Here is a 15919-nt window from a genome sequence, read left to right on the forward strand (position 1 = left end):
CATGCTGGCCCTGTCGGGGGTGCCTTGCCAGTTAAAGGGTCAGGCCCAGGGGGCCCTGCCTGCAGAACCCAGGGGACTTCAGCACTCGGGCCTCCTTCTCCTGAAACCCAGAAACCTCAGAGGCCACTGCGCTGTGCGGTCAGAGGCCAGGGCCAGGCGCTCCGCAGACGCTGCGTTTTGGGGTTCCAAGGGGCCGGGTAACTGGCGAGGGGCTGGGGTGGCTTCTGCCACATGGACTCGGGTCTGGGAGTCCCTCGGGTAGGGCTGGAATGCGCATGTGCAATCTTCCGGGAGGTCCCGCCCCGCGTGCGCGGTGGCTGCAGCGGTGGTGACAGTGGCGGTGGAGCCATGCCGCTGGAGGCCATCCGCTACTCGCGGGGCTCGCTGCAGATCCTCGACCAGCTGCTGCTGCCCCAGCAGAGCCGCTATGAGGCGGTGGGCTCGGTGACGCAGGCCTGGGAGGCCATCCGCGCCATGAAGGTGGGGCCGCGCGGGGACGGTGAGGCTGGGGGCGGGGGAGTTAAAATCTCAGTAGGCGCCTCTGCAGCCACTGCAGCCCCTGCCGCCCTGTGCCACAGGTGCGGGGCGCCCCGGCCATCGCCCTGGTGGGCTGCCTCAGCCTCGCCGTGGAGCTCCAGACGGGCGCCGGGGGGCCGGGTCTTGCCCCTCTGGTGGACTTCGTGCGCGACAGGCTGAGCTTCCTCGTGACCGCCCGGCCCACTGCTGTCAACATGGCCCGCGCTGCTCGCGACCTGGCGGACGCCGCAACTCAGGAGGCGGAGCAAGAGGGCGCCACCGAGGAGGCGGTCCGGGAGAGGTAGGGAGCCCTGCGCGGTCACCCCAGCAACAGACGCTGTTGGCTTTGTGTACGCATTTTACAGATGGGGAAATAGAGGCACGGCATTCTTACGTCCCTTGTCGGGTCCCACAGGTGACGCCACGGATCTGGGCCCTAGAGCTCTTGACCTCAACTATGCAAACCCCACCCCTCCCATGCCCAGCTCACCTGTGCCCATGTGGCTCTCCTGGTTCCCTTGATTTTTGCTTTTGAGGAACTTTGTTTCCGGTCTTCATCTCTTCCCTGCCTTCTTCCTTTCTTCCTCTTCCCGGTGGCTCCAACCACACCTTTCTCCTCAGTGTTCCTTGCCTATGCCAGGCTCACTCCTGCCTCAGGGCCTTGGCACATGCACTTGCTACAAGCCACCTAACCCCAGAGCTTGGGGTTGCAGGTCTCTGCCTTCCCCGACCGCTCTTCATAATACAGCTGGCCCCTGCTCTCTGTTGGGAATTCTGCTGCCTCCTCCTTCATTTTATCTGCTCATCCTGCCCCCCAACCCCAGTGTCAGCTCCACAGGGACAGATTTTCATCTTGTTTACTCCTTTGCCCCCTCCCTAGCATTGGCACACCAGAAATAGTGAGCACACACTGTGAGCATAACGGGTTTGTGCCGGTGGCAGAACGTCCAGCCTCACAAGAGCAAGAGGCCTGAGCAGTAGGCCCCACACAACAGCCCTGGGCAGAGGCAGGACCAGCCTGGACCTGGCAGCTGGCGCTAACCCTCCTTGTCGGCCCAGAGTCATCCGCTGCGCCGAGGACATGCTGGAGAAAGACCTCAGAGACAACCGGAGCATCGGGGACCTGGGAGCCCACCACATCCTGGAGCGGGCAGCCCCTGGCGGGGGCAAGGTGACCGTGCTGACCCACTGCAACACTGGTGCACTGGCCACTGCTGGCTACGGCACGGCCCTAGGTGAGTGGTGTCTTCAGGGACAGGAGAGGGCCTTTGTTTTTTTTGGATGGAAAAGAAACTCAAACCACTTTATCCACCAAAAACAGTGAATGTAGGTGGTTGGCATCAGGTATAGCTCGACCCAGGGCTCAACCAATGACATAAGGAGCCACCTGCCCTGTCCTTAGCTTTGCTCTCATTTATCTTCATCCTCTGGGAGTGGGCACGGGGGACTCCCAGGGCTCAGATCACAAGAAAAAGAGCCAAGAGGATCAAAATTCTCCTTGTATCTCAAGATTCCTGATAGGGTCACCTGCTCTTCCAGGCCCGGTCACTTAATGGGCCTGGACTGAGGCTTATGCCTGGAGAGTGGGTAGGATGTGGACTCCAAAAGGACAGGAGAAGGGAACAGCCTCCCTGCAGGTGAGATTGGGGTGGCTGTGACCAGGAGGGGTGGGCAGTGTCAAGGCAGCAGGTCCCCTTGACGCTCCGGATCCGGGAAGCTTCCTGGCTCTCTGGGCCCCTCCTTTAGTCCTGGAACTCGGGTCTCATAAAAGACTCCTGCCTTTGACTCATCCACTCAACCAGCTGTTGAGTGGACCTCAGACATGCCGGATACGCACCCTCCCGCAGCACCACGTCCCCAGCCCTGGTTATTTTGAGGCAGGGTCTGCTAAGTGCCCAGGCTTGTCCTGAACTTGCAGTCTCCTTCCTCAGCCTCCCAAGCAGCTGGCACTGTGGGCGTGCACCACCATGGCACTCCAGTGCCCTGCTGCAACCAGCATGCATTAAGCACCTGCTGTGTGCTGGGCACTGGAGTCCACAGGGAACAAAGCAATCAAGGTCTCTGCCCTAGGGAGGCCCCAGGGAAGTGGGAGGGGCTGACTGCGGGAAGGACAAATAGGTGTTAGCAGGGACAGGACTGCGCTTGGTGAGGTTTTGGGGATCCCCTCCCAGCCTAGGCGCCTGTGTCCCTCACCACTGGGCAACCCTGTCCTTCTGCTGCCCCCACAGGTGTGATTCGCTCCCTGCACAACCTGGGCCGCCTGGAGCGCACCTTCTGCACAGAGACGCGGCCCTACAACCAGGGAGCCCGGCTGACGGCCTTTGAGCTGGTTTATGAGCACATCCCCGCCACCCTCATCACCGACAGCATGGCGGCCGCCGCCATGGCGCACCGGGGAGTGTCAGGTCAGCGAGCTGCGTGCGGGCAGGTGGGCAGGGCTCGGGGCAGCCAGGACCAGGTCATGTGACCCCCAGCCTCTCTCTCCCAGCCGTTGTCGTGGGAGCCGACCGCGTGGTCGCCAACGGTGACACAGCCAACAAAGTGGGCACCTACCAGCTGGCCATTGCCGCCAAGCACCACGGCATCCCCTTCTACGTGGCCGCGCCCAGCTCCTCGTGCGACCTCCGCCTGCAGACGGGCCAGGAGATCCTCATTGAGGAGCGGCCCGGCCAGGAGCTGACCGACGTCAACGGGGTCAGGATCGCAGCACCCGGTAAGCCGGGGGCTCAGACAGGAGACGCTGGCACCTGAGCACTTCTGGGGGTGGGTGGCGTGTAGGGCATGGGCAGCCTGCTGGGGGGGGGGGGGCACAGGCAGCTCCGTCAAGCCATTCCTTACAGCAGGGCACTCTGAGTTCAGGTGAGAGTTTGCAGTGAGTAACGTGGTGTCCTGTATCCTCGCGTGACCTCCTCACTTGAGCAAGAAACAAGAATAGCCCCGCCAGCTGTCTCGGAGGAAACTGAGCCAGGCTGAGGTGTGGCTGTGGTAGGGCCCCAGCCCAGCATGTGGGAGGCCCTGGGTTCCATCCCAGGGCTGCAAAGGAAAAAAAAAAAAAAAAGATAAGCTACCATTAAAACCTCTTCATAGAAGCCAGGCTCGGTGGAGCACGCCTGTCACCCCAGCGGCTCAGGAGGCTGAGGCAGGAGGATCTCTAGTTCAAAGCCAGATTCAGCAATGAGGAGGTGCTAAGCAACTCAGTGAGACCCTGTCTCTAAATAACATAGGGCTGGGGCGTGGCTCAGTGGTCCAGTGCCCCAGAGTTCAGTCCCTAGTAGAGAAGAGAAAAGAACCTCTTCGTAAACTCAGGGACCTTCAGTAAATGAATCCACATGCCCTTTAGAAGCGTGCCGGTCCCTTTAAATATTAGCTCAAGAAATATCAGCAGTTACAGTGATGATTACAAATAGAAAATGATTTTTTCTTTTTCTGTTTGGTGCCGGGATGGAACCCAGGGCCTTGTGCATGCCAGGCAGGTGCTCCACCTACACCCAAGCCCCAGTTTGTTGTTGTTGTTGTTGTTGTTTGTTTTTCCATTGGCCTGGGAGTAGCTGAGTGGTAGAGCACTTAGGTTCCAGCCCAAGTGCTAGAGAAAAGGAAAGAAAGAAAAAGACCTCGAGGAGGGCAAACGAGGCAGGCGTCGAAGACGGCAGGAAACAATTGTATTTGGCTGCAGCCAGGTTCAGAGGGCACAGCTTTTGCTGTCATCAATCAATCCCCTGAACCCCGAGTTCAGGGAGTTTCAGAGTTTTGTACCCAGCATGTAAGGGGAGGGGCTCAGAGTTCACAGTCTGCAGAAGTTCCCAGAAAAGCAGCTTTTTCTGTCTCTGTTCTAGGCAAGTTAACCCTTCAAGGACGACACCTGAGAAGGGAGAGCTTCTTCTCCCCTTTCTTCCCTCCCCCTGCCAGCTGTTACCATGGAGCCCAATTGTGACTTATCTTAAAAATGTAGACACCTCTGTGAAGCCCAGCTCAGGGCCAGAGGCCTTGTTTGCACATTTCTACAAACTACTATACTGGATGCGTTTGTGAAAAACTAGTAAGGGGTGTCCACACCTGGAGTGCTGGCATCTTCCCGGCCAGTGGCCGAGTAAACAGGGCGACACGAAAATAGGGAGTTTATCTCCACTGGGCTCTTTCACAGAGACTCTTTTGCTCCAGTCCTAAAGTCAGCCATGGTGAAGATTTCTGGAGAGGCCCAGTTAAGACTTTTCAGTGGAGAAAGGGGCGCCACTTCAGAACAGGGCTGGGTCCTGAGGTTCTTTCCCACCCTGGCTTGACGGGCTGCGCCGCACCCTGCGGGTCTGAGGTTCCTGATGAAGCCCCGCCATGGCCAGCGGTGGCGGAGGCGCGTGAGGCCGTGAAGCTGCCCCCCCCCCCCCCCCCGCCCCCGGGCTGGACGGTCCGAGAATGGAGGGGTCTGCCCTTGTCACGGGTGCACTGCCCCAGCCTTCCTGCACTTCAGGGGCGAGGACTCTCAGATTCTCAAGAATCACCTTGATGGACACAGGTGACAAGAGCCTGGGAATGTCCGCAGCACCACATCCTTCCTCCACACCTCCGTCTCTCCCTGCAGGAATTGAGGTTTGGAACCCTGCCTTTGACGTTACCCCCCATGACCTCATCACGGGCGGCATCGTCACCGAGCTGGGTGTCTTCGCCCCGGCTGAGCTCCGGACGGCCCTGAGCACCACGGTCTCCTAGCGGAGGGACCCCACACGGACCGGATGGAACCACCTCAGCCTTCTACCTTGCCCATGTCTCTCAGGTTTTATAATAAATTGATCGAGTGGCCTACCCAAAACTGACCTTCCCCCGGTGCTCTCTAGAGCAGGGAGAGCGGACAGGGCCTTGCTCGGCTCTTCAGAACCCTGCAGCAGGCTGGGGTGGTGGCTCAGTGGTAGAGCACCTGCCTAGCATGTGCAAGGCACTGGGTTCGATTCTCGGCACCGCATATAAATAAATAAAATAACGGTCCATTGACAACTAAAAAATATTTTTAAAAAGAACCCCAGGAGCTGCAACTAAGCTACCCAATTTCAAATCCCAGCTCTATCTCTTTCTCCACTGTGTTATCTTGGGCAAGTCGCTTCACCTCTCTGTGCCTTTCCTAAATTATAAGATGGGGCTGATACTAGTACCTCCCTTAAGTAAGTAGGGTAACACCTCAAGTGCAAATTTTAAAGCGACTCCCCAAAACCTTAGTAATTAAGAGAAATAATATTTTAATACAATTTTTTTATTTTTATTTTTTCTTTTTTTTTGGGGGGGGGACAGATAGGTACCAGGGGATTGAACTCTGAGCCACATCCCCAGCCCGTTTTTTTTTTTTTTTAGAGACAGGGTCGCACTGAGTTGCTTAGTACCTCACTCAAGTGGCTGAGGTTGGCTATGAACTCGTGATCCTCGTAGTCCCCCAAGCCACTGGGACTACAGGCGTGTACCACCACGCCCCACCTAATGCAGTATTTTTTTCTTTTAAAAGAATTAGGCAACTGGACACAGGGCCACACACCATAAGCCCAGCATCTTGGGAGGCTGAGGCAGGAGGATCGAGAGTTGAAAGCCAGCCTCAGCAATTTAGTGAGGCACTAAGCAACTCAGCGAGACCCTGTATCTAAATAAAATATGAAAAAGGGCTAGAGATGTTGCTCAGTGGTTGAGTGCCCTGGGTTCAATTCCCAGTAACAAAAAAAAAAAAAAGAATGTAAAAATAATTCCATGGTTCCAAGATTTTAAATAAAGAATTTAACCTTATATTTGCCATTTGAGTTTACTCTCCTCATGCCTGATACCAGCTATGGTTCCAATAAAACTTGATTTACAAAATTAGGCAGCCATTCTACACGCTATAGTTGAATGTGGTGAATTTTATTTGTTTTTGTTTTTGTTTTTTGGGGGAATAGGGTGCTGGGATTGAACCCTCACACACAGCAGGCAAGTGTTCTAGCATAACCACATCCCCAGCCCCGACCTTACTGGGGATTGAGCAGAATCCAACCAGCCTTTTTTTTTTTTTTTCCCCTTTCAGTCAAGCTCTCCCTAAATTGCCCAGATGGAATCTTCCTACCTCAGGCTTCCAAGTGGGTGGGATTACTGGCGGGTACCATGCGCCTGGTTTAAGATGGTTTAAAACATTGAAAGTATTCTTGGGGGGCTGGGGTGTGACTCAGAGCTTGTGCTTAGCCTGCAAGAATCCCTGGGTCCTGTCCCCAGCATATACCATGATCACTGAAGCTTTTGTCACCCCTTACATTTTCCAGCCTGGCCTCACCCTAATCCGGGCTTCTATGTATAAAGAGCATAAAATGATGCGCCTTTTAGGAAGCACACACGCGCCCGTGATGTTGGCCTTACACACTGGGAACTGTTCGCGAGTGGTGTGATTGACAGCTCCTGGGGAGCCACGCTGTATCCCGTGAGCCCTCGCGCCCTCTGGCCCCGCCGTATCCCAGGTGCCGAGCTCCTTCCGGTTACGGCTGGCCGAGGCCTCGCCCCTTCCGGCGGTGCCCGATCATGGCGCAGGGGCAGCGCAAGTTTCAGGCGCAGAAGCCGGCGAAGAGTAAAACTGCAGCGGCGGCCTCGGAGCGGAACCGCGGGCCGCGGAAAGGAGGTGAGAAGTGGGGCCGGGAAGGGCGGGGAGAGCTGGGCTCAGGGCCCTCCGGCCTCATGCCGCCGCGTCTTTCCCAGGTCGCGTTATCGCCCCCAAGAAGGCGCGCATCGTGCAGCAGCGGAAGCTCAAGAAGGTGAGCGGGGCCAGCGAGCGGCGGCGGGTGGAGCCCGTTTTCGTTTTTGAGACAGGGGCCTCACCAAGTTGCTGAGGCTGGCTTTGAACTTGCAGCGTTCCTACCTCAGCCTCCCAACCACCCGAGCCGATCGGACCCCAGGCCTGCGCCACCACGCCCAGGCTTTTGTGCTAGTCTTGACGTGTAGCCGTCCTGTGTAGGTGGGTAGGGTTGAGCTGAGGCAGAAGTTGGGGGGAGATTCAGGTGTGTTTTGTCGGCAGCAGACGTGGATTTGAATTGTAGCCCACACTCACTAGTCCCGTCATCTTGAGCAAACCATTTAGTCTCCCCAGAGTGTGATTCTTTAAAAACTGGGTACCTAACCCCCAACCCAAGCACAGTGGCTGGCCCCTTTAATCCTCGCTATTGTGGAGGCTGAGAGAGGAGGATGAAGGCTAGTCATAGTACCTTAGAGAAAGGCTCGGTGGCAGAGTGCTTGCCTAGCATTTAAGAAGCCCTGGGTTCCTTGACCAGCCCCAGTGGGAAGAGAAAACCTGGGTAGCAGTGGTCTGCGTATCTCTGTGGGGGGTGGGTAGGAGTCTCAAGTACATCCCAGACTCCGAGTGTCCAAAAGAGCTCCTGATGCATCTTTCCCGTCCCCCTCCTCCCCACCCATGGTCCTGGAGTCTTACCTCACGACATCCTTGAATTCCCGCTTCTCTCCATCCCTTTAGAATTGGTCTGGGATCCACCCACTTCCCATCCATGTCACCTCCCAACTGGACTTCGTGGTCACCCCCTGCCAGGTCTCCTGGCTTCCACCCTTTCCCCACAGCCACCACAGCAGCCCTAGGGAGCCTGTCCCTGCTCTGCCCAGAACCCCCTTCTCAGGAAAAGCCCAGGTCCTCACCTCAGCCAGAAGGGCCCTGCCCATCTCTCCTCCCTCTGGAGAGTCCCTTACTCATCCCTTAGTGACTCCTTGTCCACTTTGGAACTTCACTCTGGCTGCTTTCCCTGCCTGGACTCTTTCCCTGGGAATCTGCATGGCTCCCTTCCCTTCTGCAGGTGGCTTTAGTGACACCTTCCCTGACGGCAGCGTCACCTCCCCATCATCTCTGATTCTGCACAGCAGCGCTTAGTAGCATTTAAAAGTCTAATGCACCATGTCACGAGACTAATTTCTTCCACACGTTTGCATTGAATATTGGCTCCACGTGGGCAGGGATTTTTCCTTGTTCACTCTCCTGTCTCCTGTCCCCTGTACCTGAGCATGCGGTCAGCCACCCTGGTGGTGGTGATCATGGTGTTGGAACTTATGTAGGTAGGGAAGGTGCAGTTTGAGGGTGGTGATTCAGCCAGACTGGTTCACGTCCCCATTCAGAGCCTCAGTCACCTTCAGCAAAGCAGAGATGACATGGGATAGGAGGGTCATCTGAGGTCAGAGGCTTTGGGCACCCATGTGGCTTGGGGATCCCGGGCAAGGACCTCCTTGCTACATAGCCTCAGTTTCCCCATCTATAAAGTGGACATGAACAGAGGTACAGACATGAGAAAGTTGAGCATTTAGGCCCCGAAGTGGGTGGGTGAGACTTAGGTCCAGACTCCCAGGCCGGCGCCAGGTGAGGGGAGACCTGCCGACCCAGCTCTGAGGGCTCTGGGCAGGAGAGTGGCAGCCCGGCTTCCCCACCTCGGGATTCTCTGGTTGCCTCCTCAGGACCTGGAGGTTGGGATTCGGAAGAAGATCGAACACGACGTGGTGATGAAAGCGAGCTCCAGTCTGCCCAAGAGGCTGGCACTGCTGCGGGCCCCAGCCAAGAAGAAGGGGGCCTCTGCCACCTCCGGGAAACCCTCCTGAGGCCCCAGCCCCACTGCACCCCACAGGCGGCACCGTAGGCAGAGGATCCTCTCCCCAGCTCCGGGTGACACCGACTTGAGGGGGCACCATAGCATGCAGGTGGACCTCCCAGGGCACCAAGAAAGGGGTGTGCTCAGCTGCCTCTGTCCCGTGCCAGGGCCCCGTCTCCACTGCTCTACCCCAGAACAATAATAAACCTGGCTCGGCCTACCTCCTGTCAGCCCTCCTGCCAGCGGGTGGTGCCCACCGGGCTCCACTGAAGACCTGTCCTGTCCTGCTCGTCCCAGATGATGGTGCTCTGCACATGGAGCTGGGAGGGCTCTTGTGCTTACTGAGACCCTAGGTGACTCTGGTCACTTCCTCTGTCTGCCCAGCCATTCCTCAGCCCTGCCCCCATAAAGCATTGCCTGTGGGCAGGCATTAAGGTCACCGCAACTGGCAGGACGTCCAGGTTGGTCATGGCCTTGACGTTCCAGCTGGAACCTGCAGCTGGCAGACCACAGTCTCCCTGTCCATCCTGGGGCCCCTCCACCTGCATTGGTACTCAGGTCTGCTGGACTAGACTGCCTGTGTCCGCAGGGCACTGGCCTGGTCACTGCCCTTTTCTCCTGTGGCTGTGGTCTGGGTGACACTGAACTGTGGTCTTTGGGGAATGGGGCCTGTGGACACAGATGGCTGGGCCCCCATGGCCCATCCTTTCCTGACCGCCTCATGCCTCCCTCCAAGGAGTTGCCGTCACCAGTAGATGTCCCTAAGGACTTAAGCATATGGATAGTGGCTCCCAAAAATCCACGTGTTTAGGTGGTCCCCAGGGTATTGCTATTGGGAGGTGCTGTGAACCTTAAAGAGTAGAGACGGGCTGGGGCTCAGTAGTCCAGCACTTGCCCAGCACCTGTGAGGCCTACATCCAAATAAATAAAATGTGTTGTGTTCATCAACTAAGATTAAATTGGTTTTTTAAAAAAGTAGGGGCTGGGGTCGTGGCTCAGTGGGAGAGCGCTCGCCTAGCACATTGCGAAGCCCTGGGTTTGATCCTCAGCACCACATAAAATACAGGTATTTAGGGGCTGGGGATGTGGCTCAAGCAGTAGCGAGCTCACCTGGCATGCGTGCGGCCCGGGTTCAATCCTCAGCACCACATACCAACAAAGATGTTGTGTCCGCCGAGAACTGAAAAATAAATGTTAAAAATTCTCTCTCCTCTCACTCTCTCAAAAAAAAAAAAAAGTCTTAAAGCATATTAAAAGTCTCTTCAGATTAAAAAAAAAATACAGATATTTAGAAAAAAGTAGAGCATGCTGGGAGGTCCTTGGGTCACTGGAGAGACATGCCTTCAGGAGCCTGTGGGACCCTAGCTTCCTGTCTTTGTGAGCAGTTGCTCTTACACATGTCCCCTGTGTCCCCTCCCACTGCCATCTGGCACCCTCACCACAGGCCCAAAGCAGTGAGGCCCCCTGGTCTTGGGCTGAAATGAAGCTTCAAAAATAGTGAGGGGTGCTCACTAGTGGCGCAGCACTGGGTGTGATGTCCCCAATCCACCCCAGGCAGAGACTTGAAAAGAGAAAACAGGTGTTCACGCAAATACCTGTTCATAGGTGATTCTAGTAGGATTATTTACAACAGCCCAAAGGTGTGGAGGAGCAGAGGGGGTCTGGCCACACAGTGGAGTATTGTTTTGCTTTGAAGAAGGACGAAGTGCTGCTGCAGACCACGGCACAGTGACCAGTGAGAGGCCAGACAAGAGAGGCCGCAGAGTGTGGTTCTGTTGGTAGGAAACTTCCAGACCAGAAAAGTCTACAGGGACAGAAACATCGGGGGACAGGGAGTGACTGCTAGTGGGGGCAGGGTCTCCTTTTAGGGGATGGAAATGTTCTGGGTCCCGGTAGAGGTCATTGTGCACATTGAGGTGACGAGTTTTGCCAGGCATAGTGGCACACGCCTGTGATCCCAAGGGCTCCGGCGGCTGAGGCAGGAGGATGGCGAGTTCGAAGCCAGCCTCAGCCACTCAGTGAGGCAGGAAGCAATTCAGTGAGACCTTGTCTCCACAGTTTTTTAAAGGGGAGCGGGCTGTGGCTGTGGCTGTGGCTCAGTGGTTCAGTGTCCCTGGGTTCAATCAATCCTTGGTATCAAAAAAGAAGTGTATGTGAATTTTACATCAAAAAAGTGGGGGGAAGAAGATTTTCACAAACGAAAAAATCCTGGCTCAACATATTTTTAAATATTTGTTTAGCTGTAGGTGGACACAATGCCTTTATATTTATATGGTGCTGAGGAGCAAACCCAGCGCCTCCCATGTATGCCCCAGCCCCAGCCCAGCCCCAGCCCGACTCCACCTCTTCAAGAAGTGAAGTTTGGGCTGGGGCTGGAGCTCAGCAGAAGAGCCCCCGCCTGGCACGTGTGGGGCACGGGGTTCGGTCCTCAGCACCTTATGCAAATAAATAAAATAAAGGAATCACGTCCAGCTACAGCTAAAAAAATGTAAAAAGAAAAGAAGAAAGAAATGAAGTTGTGGCAGCAGCGCCCACTCAGACGGGGAGGCCCCAGCTGGAGTTTCCCGTCTCCCACCTTCTGCTTGTGCGGCAGGAGGCGGCTGGAGGACAGCCGGGCACGGGCCAGGGGCGGGGGGCTGGCGTGGGCCGCTGAGCCTCCCGCAGGGGACCAGGGCCCTCACCTGTGCCCAGCTCAGCAGCGAGTGACATCTGCCCTTGGCGGCGGGCTCTTGGAGCACTCAGCATTCGTTCTGTGCCCGTCTCTGCCCTGGGCAGAGCTCAGAACTGACTCTAGTGAGAACAGGACCCGAGCCCCACCCCAGCCTGTGTGCCCTGGAGACCACCCTCCTCCCTGCCTTGGCCCCCGGCCTTTGCATCTGGAATTTCAGCCCCTGACTGCCCTTCCCAGATGTCCCTGGAGCAGCCTGCCCTGTCCCCTGCCCTGGTAGGGGCCTTTCTGAGTTTCTGCTTCGGTCTGTTCTGGCTGCGTGTGCTGGGGTGGCACCCGGGGCCGCACACAGAGCACGCAGGTCCCCTGTCTCGGGCTCCTGCGGTCTTGGTGGTGGCTGTTGGCTGCGGTGCCCGGAGCCCCGGGCACAGGTGTGCTGGGGCGGGCGCAGCCCTCCTTTCTGCGAGGACAGCCCGGCTTCCAGGAGGACGGGTCCACGGGCGCGCCCTCTGCACAGCCGTCGCGGGTACCGCGCCACTGGCCGTGTGAACCCCTCCGGGACTCCCGGCTGGAGCCGCGGAGCCACACGTCGTCCTTCTAACCCACTGGGCTCCAGACTTCGGGGCCTGGGACGCTGCAGGGCCACCTCCGACCCACGGGGAGCCGGTGGCCTGGGCGCCTGCGCTTCACACCCTGGACCCGCGAACGCCGCGCCTCCGGCTCCGGCCCTTTGAAGCGCTGGGGCGTCTGCCGGCTCCGCGGGAGTTAAATTAACACCTAACACGTTCGCATCTCCCCATGCCTTTGAGAGTCACCGCCTTTTGAGAACTATCTTTCCACCTTCCTGTCTGAAGAGGAAAGAGCCACGACAGGCTGGGCCCCGGTGCCATCTGGCACCTGCCTCCGCCACCAGGAGGCGCCTAGGCTGGAGGCCAGGGCCGCCCACGGGCTGGCGCGCGGGCGGGCCACAGAGCCCTGAAAATTGGCTCCTTTTGTGTCTCCGCCGCCAGCCCCTTGGAGGAGGAAGGACCTCGGGGGCAAAAGAGCTTTCGGGAGCCACAGTTAGGGAGTCTGGAATGTGGACCCACCTGTTTGTCCCCCTTCGCCTGCCCCTGGCCCCAGCCTCATTTTCCCATCCTTTCCCTGGACCTCCCCCCACCAGGACTTCCACCTGCCCACAAGCCCCCCTTTAGCACCGGACCCCAGACTCCAAAACCCCACTCCTCGAGTTCTACACCGTATTTTCGCCACTGAGCTGTGTGACCTTTAGCAAGTGTCTAGCTTTCTGAGCCTCAGTTGTCCCATCTGTTAAATGGAGAGCCCAACACCCTGGCCTTGTGTGGACTCAGGAGCCTGAAGGACTTGGGACTCCTGGATGTAACTGGGTACAGCCCTTGGGTGCTGGAGGATGGGCGAGGAGACGCCAGGGCTGTCATTAAATGTGAGTTTTCAGACCCAGTTTTTCTCACTCAGTCCTCTTCCTGCACCTCCCCGGGGTCTGGAATGCCGTTTCCTGGCCAGGCCCTGATTCTCGCACGTGAACTTGTGTTTGGAGAGGAAGGAAGGGACGCAGGCAGCTCTTGCTTGCCAGCCAGCCATCTCCACCAGGAAGCAAGTGACTGACCGGGCTGGTTTCCTGCTGCGTCAGCAGGGCTTCGGGGTGCAAGGGGCTGGACTCCCAGAGAAGCGGGGTGGCATGTCCTGAGCCAGAGGTCCAGGTCCCCTCCCTCGTCCGAGCCTCCGGGAAGCCCCATTTCCATCCTGTGGGTCAGGTCGGGAGAGGACACGTGGTTTTGGGGTCAGGAGCTGCACATGCCTAGACAGTGAGCTCACACTGCGGCAGGGATGAATGTGGCTTCCATTTCCCGAAGCCAGAGCTCGCCGGCTGCCCGGAGACCGAGGGGGCGAGTGTCTGGGACCCACGCCTCACCAGTCCCCCACTCTCCTCCCCTGAAGCTCTGCCTGGAAGGAGGCAGACTTGAAATAAGCCTAGAGACTCCATCCTTCAGACTCCCTACCTCCCAGGGGCCTTTGGACATCCCACATTCTCCCAGGATTACTGTGTGGCCTTGGGCAGTTTCCCAGCCGTTTCTGAGCATCTTTTCCCTCACCCATAGAATCAGGGGATGAGAGCCCAGTGTTCCTGTTTCCCAAACTCTGCTCAGGCGCTTCCCTCTCCTGCTGTGGGCCCAGGGCAAGTCATTCTGTCAGCTCCCTGCCCCCTTCCCTGTCCAGCACAGGTGGCAGTGAGCCTTTGAGATGGGCTGGCCCCCACGGGGCTGTGCTGCCCATGTGAATACAGACCGCGTTTCAGAGTCCTGTGTCTTTCTGTGTCCCAGACTTCTGGCATGTGACACGGGGTGCCGCGATCAGAGGACAGAGCACCCTGAGCCCATGACACCCTTCTGTTCTCTTGGGACCAACCCGCTGGCCTAGGGTGCCCTCAGGACACCACTATGTCCCCTGGAGGGCAAGGACGGGCTGGCTGTCACACAGCCTGTGGGTGCTGGAAGCCAGGCCTAGATTGTTTGGAGGGGATCTGCCAGGTCCCCTGCCTCCCACTCCTTACTCCCTCCCACGTGGCCCCAGGTCGGGGGCGGGGCTCACCCGTGCCAGGCCCTGGGTTCCCTCCCAGCACACACCCGCACCCGCACCCGCACCCCGGCTCCTGCAACCTCCGACTCCACACAGCCCCACCTGGCTTCCGCCTGGCTCGCCCTTCCTGATGGGTGACCTCAGGCCCGCCAAGCCTCAGTTTCCTCGTCTGGGAGATGGTGACGCTCCCCACTGGCCAGTGCCTTTGGAAACCCAAACTCCATCACCCATCTCAACAGGGACAGCACCGCACGGGTGGCCGCCTCTGTGGTCGACCCTCGCGGGCCCTGGCGAAGTCCAGTAGGAACAGTGCAGCCAGGTTGAACGTCCTGACACCACGTGAAACTCAACAGGGGGCTAGACCTAACAATGTGTGACGTTTAGCCACCACCTCAACATTTAACCAGTATTTTAACTAACGTGTGTGTGTGTGTGCGCGCGCGCACCCTTTCAGGACTGGGGATGGAACCCAGGGCAAGTGCTCCACCACTGAGCACTCTGCACTAGCCCCACCTTAAGGTTTCTGAGACCTCTGGTGGCCGCTGCCACCCCAGGCTGGTCAGAGGGAAGTGTCCACATGGAGGGGAGAGTCAGGCCTCTGTGGGGCGGGCTTGAGGTCTTCCTGCTGGTTCCTTGGAGGAGCTGTAGACTGAGTACCTACTGTATGCGTTCCAGGTGCTGCAGAGAGGAACTCCAGCCTCCTGGGGCTCACAGTCAGGAGCGAGACAGAAATTAGCCTCAGGAATAGATAGATAGACCCACGATAATGGAGAGAAGAGTGAGGAAGGTTCTCCGAGATCATGAGCTGGGGATGGGAACGACCCACGGAAGATAAGGCTGGTTTCCAGGCCAGAGGTGGTGGCCTGAACAGGCCAAGTTGGAAAGTGATGGGAAGTGGTGGGATTTGACGTGTATTACATGGAATGAAATTGCCACTTTTACAGATCGAAAATGAGGGATTTCATATGATTCAACATATTATTTAGGAAGTAGAAAGGATTGTGGAGTATCCTAGCTTGAAGCTCAAGGAATGGTCAACAGACCTCCTAAGTGAGCCCGGTTTCAGGAGAGAGGGTCTGCAGCCCACATAAACTCTACGAGGAAGGCTGCGACCCACAGCCCTCCTCCCGAAGCATCAAAACGACCAGGAGCCCAGAGAGGTTGAGTGATTTTCCTGGGGGTCACACAGCCCGGAGAGAAGAGAGGCTGAGCTGTTGCCCAGGATCCCACTGCTCTGTCTAGCTCCTGGCTGGCTTATGTTGATTGTCCCCATGCGGCGCCCGGAAGCGACCCTCAGTAAACAAAGCCGTGTGTGGGCGCAGCCCCAGCTGCCCCGGGCGCACTGTCCAGCCCGAGGGGGGCGGGGGAGGAATGTTGTGAATGAACCCAGGGCCCGCCCCGAAACTCCGCATAAGGCATGCGCCACAGGGGTTCTCCAGATCTGATTGGCCGGCGGCGCCCCGTGATTGACAGCGCCCCTCGCTTTACTCTCTGATTGGGTGGATGCGAGAAAACAGGCATGTCAGCTAACGAATGAGCAGTGGGATATTGGAGACGGGTCCGGAAGCGCAGC

At 57.6% G+C, this 15919-nt stretch overlaps 2 protein-coding genes across 2 annotated transcripts; both read left to right on the plus strand.

Annotated features, from left to right (window-relative positions):
* The first annotated feature begins 272 nt into the window (after nucleotides 1-272).
* Nucleotides 273-5317, plus strand: Mri1 (methylthioribose-1-phosphate isomerase 1). The gene is made up of 6 exons (XM_005336236.5): nucleotides 273-480; nucleotides 579-817; nucleotides 1576-1751; nucleotides 2745-2921; nucleotides 3005-3229; nucleotides 5090-5317. The coding sequence occupies exons 1-6, from the start codon at nucleotides 349-351 to the stop codon at nucleotides 5215-5217; spliced, it is 1077 nt and encodes a 358-aa protein (XP_005336293.2). The 5' UTR covers nucleotides 273-348; the 3' UTR covers nucleotides 5218-5317.
* Nucleotides 5318-6969: 1652 nt separating this feature from the next.
* C2H19orf53 (chromosome 2 C19orf53 homolog) lies at nucleotides 6970-10031 on the plus strand. Its single transcript, XM_005336234.5, has 3 exons — nucleotides 6970-7126; nucleotides 7204-7259; nucleotides 8953-10031. The coding sequence occupies exons 1-3, from the start codon at nucleotides 7030-7032 to the stop codon at nucleotides 9091-9093; spliced, it is 294 nt and encodes a 97-aa protein (XP_005336291.1). The 5' UTR covers nucleotides 6970-7029; the 3' UTR covers nucleotides 9094-10031.
* The last annotated feature ends 5888 nt before the right edge of the window (nucleotides 10032-15919 follow it).

This window comes from Ictidomys tridecemlineatus, chromosome 2 (assembly GCF_052094955.1).
Source record: "Ictidomys tridecemlineatus isolate mIctTri1 chromosome 2, mIctTri1.hap1, whole genome shotgun sequence".
Taxonomy (NCBI): domain Eukaryota; kingdom Metazoa; phylum Chordata; class Mammalia; order Rodentia; family Sciuridae; genus Ictidomys; species Ictidomys tridecemlineatus.

What these genes read in the sequence shown, in the direction of transcription:
- Mri1 (XM_005336236.5), top strand. Translation starts at nt 349, where the DNA reads ATGCCGCTGGAGGCCATCCGCTACTCGCGGGGCTCGCTGCAGATCCTC. An exon ending in GAGGAGGCGGTCCGGGAGAG is followed by an intron (nt 818 to 1,575) that starts GTAGGGAGCCCT and finishes TTGTCGGCCCAG; the next exon opens with AGTCATCCGCTGCGCCGAGG. An exon ending in GGCGCACCGGGGAGTGTCAG is followed by an intron (nt 2,922 to 3,004) that starts GTCAGCGAGCTG and finishes TCTCTCTCCCAG; the next exon opens with CCGTTGTCGTGGGAGCCGAC.
- C2H19orf53 (XM_005336234.5), top strand. Translation starts at nt 7,030, where the DNA reads ATGGCGCAGGGGCAGCGCAAGTTTCAGGCGCAGAAGCCGGCGAAGAGT. An exon ending in CCGCGGGCCGCGGAAAGGAG is followed by an intron (nt 7,127 to 7,203) that starts GTGAGAAGTGGG and finishes CGTCTTTCCCAG; the next exon opens with GTCGCGTTATCGCCCCCAAG. An exon ending in AGCAGCGGAAGCTCAAGAAG is followed by an intron (nt 7,260 to 8,952) that starts GTGAGCGGGGCC and finishes TTGCCTCCTCAG; the next exon opens with GACCTGGAGGTTGGGATTCG.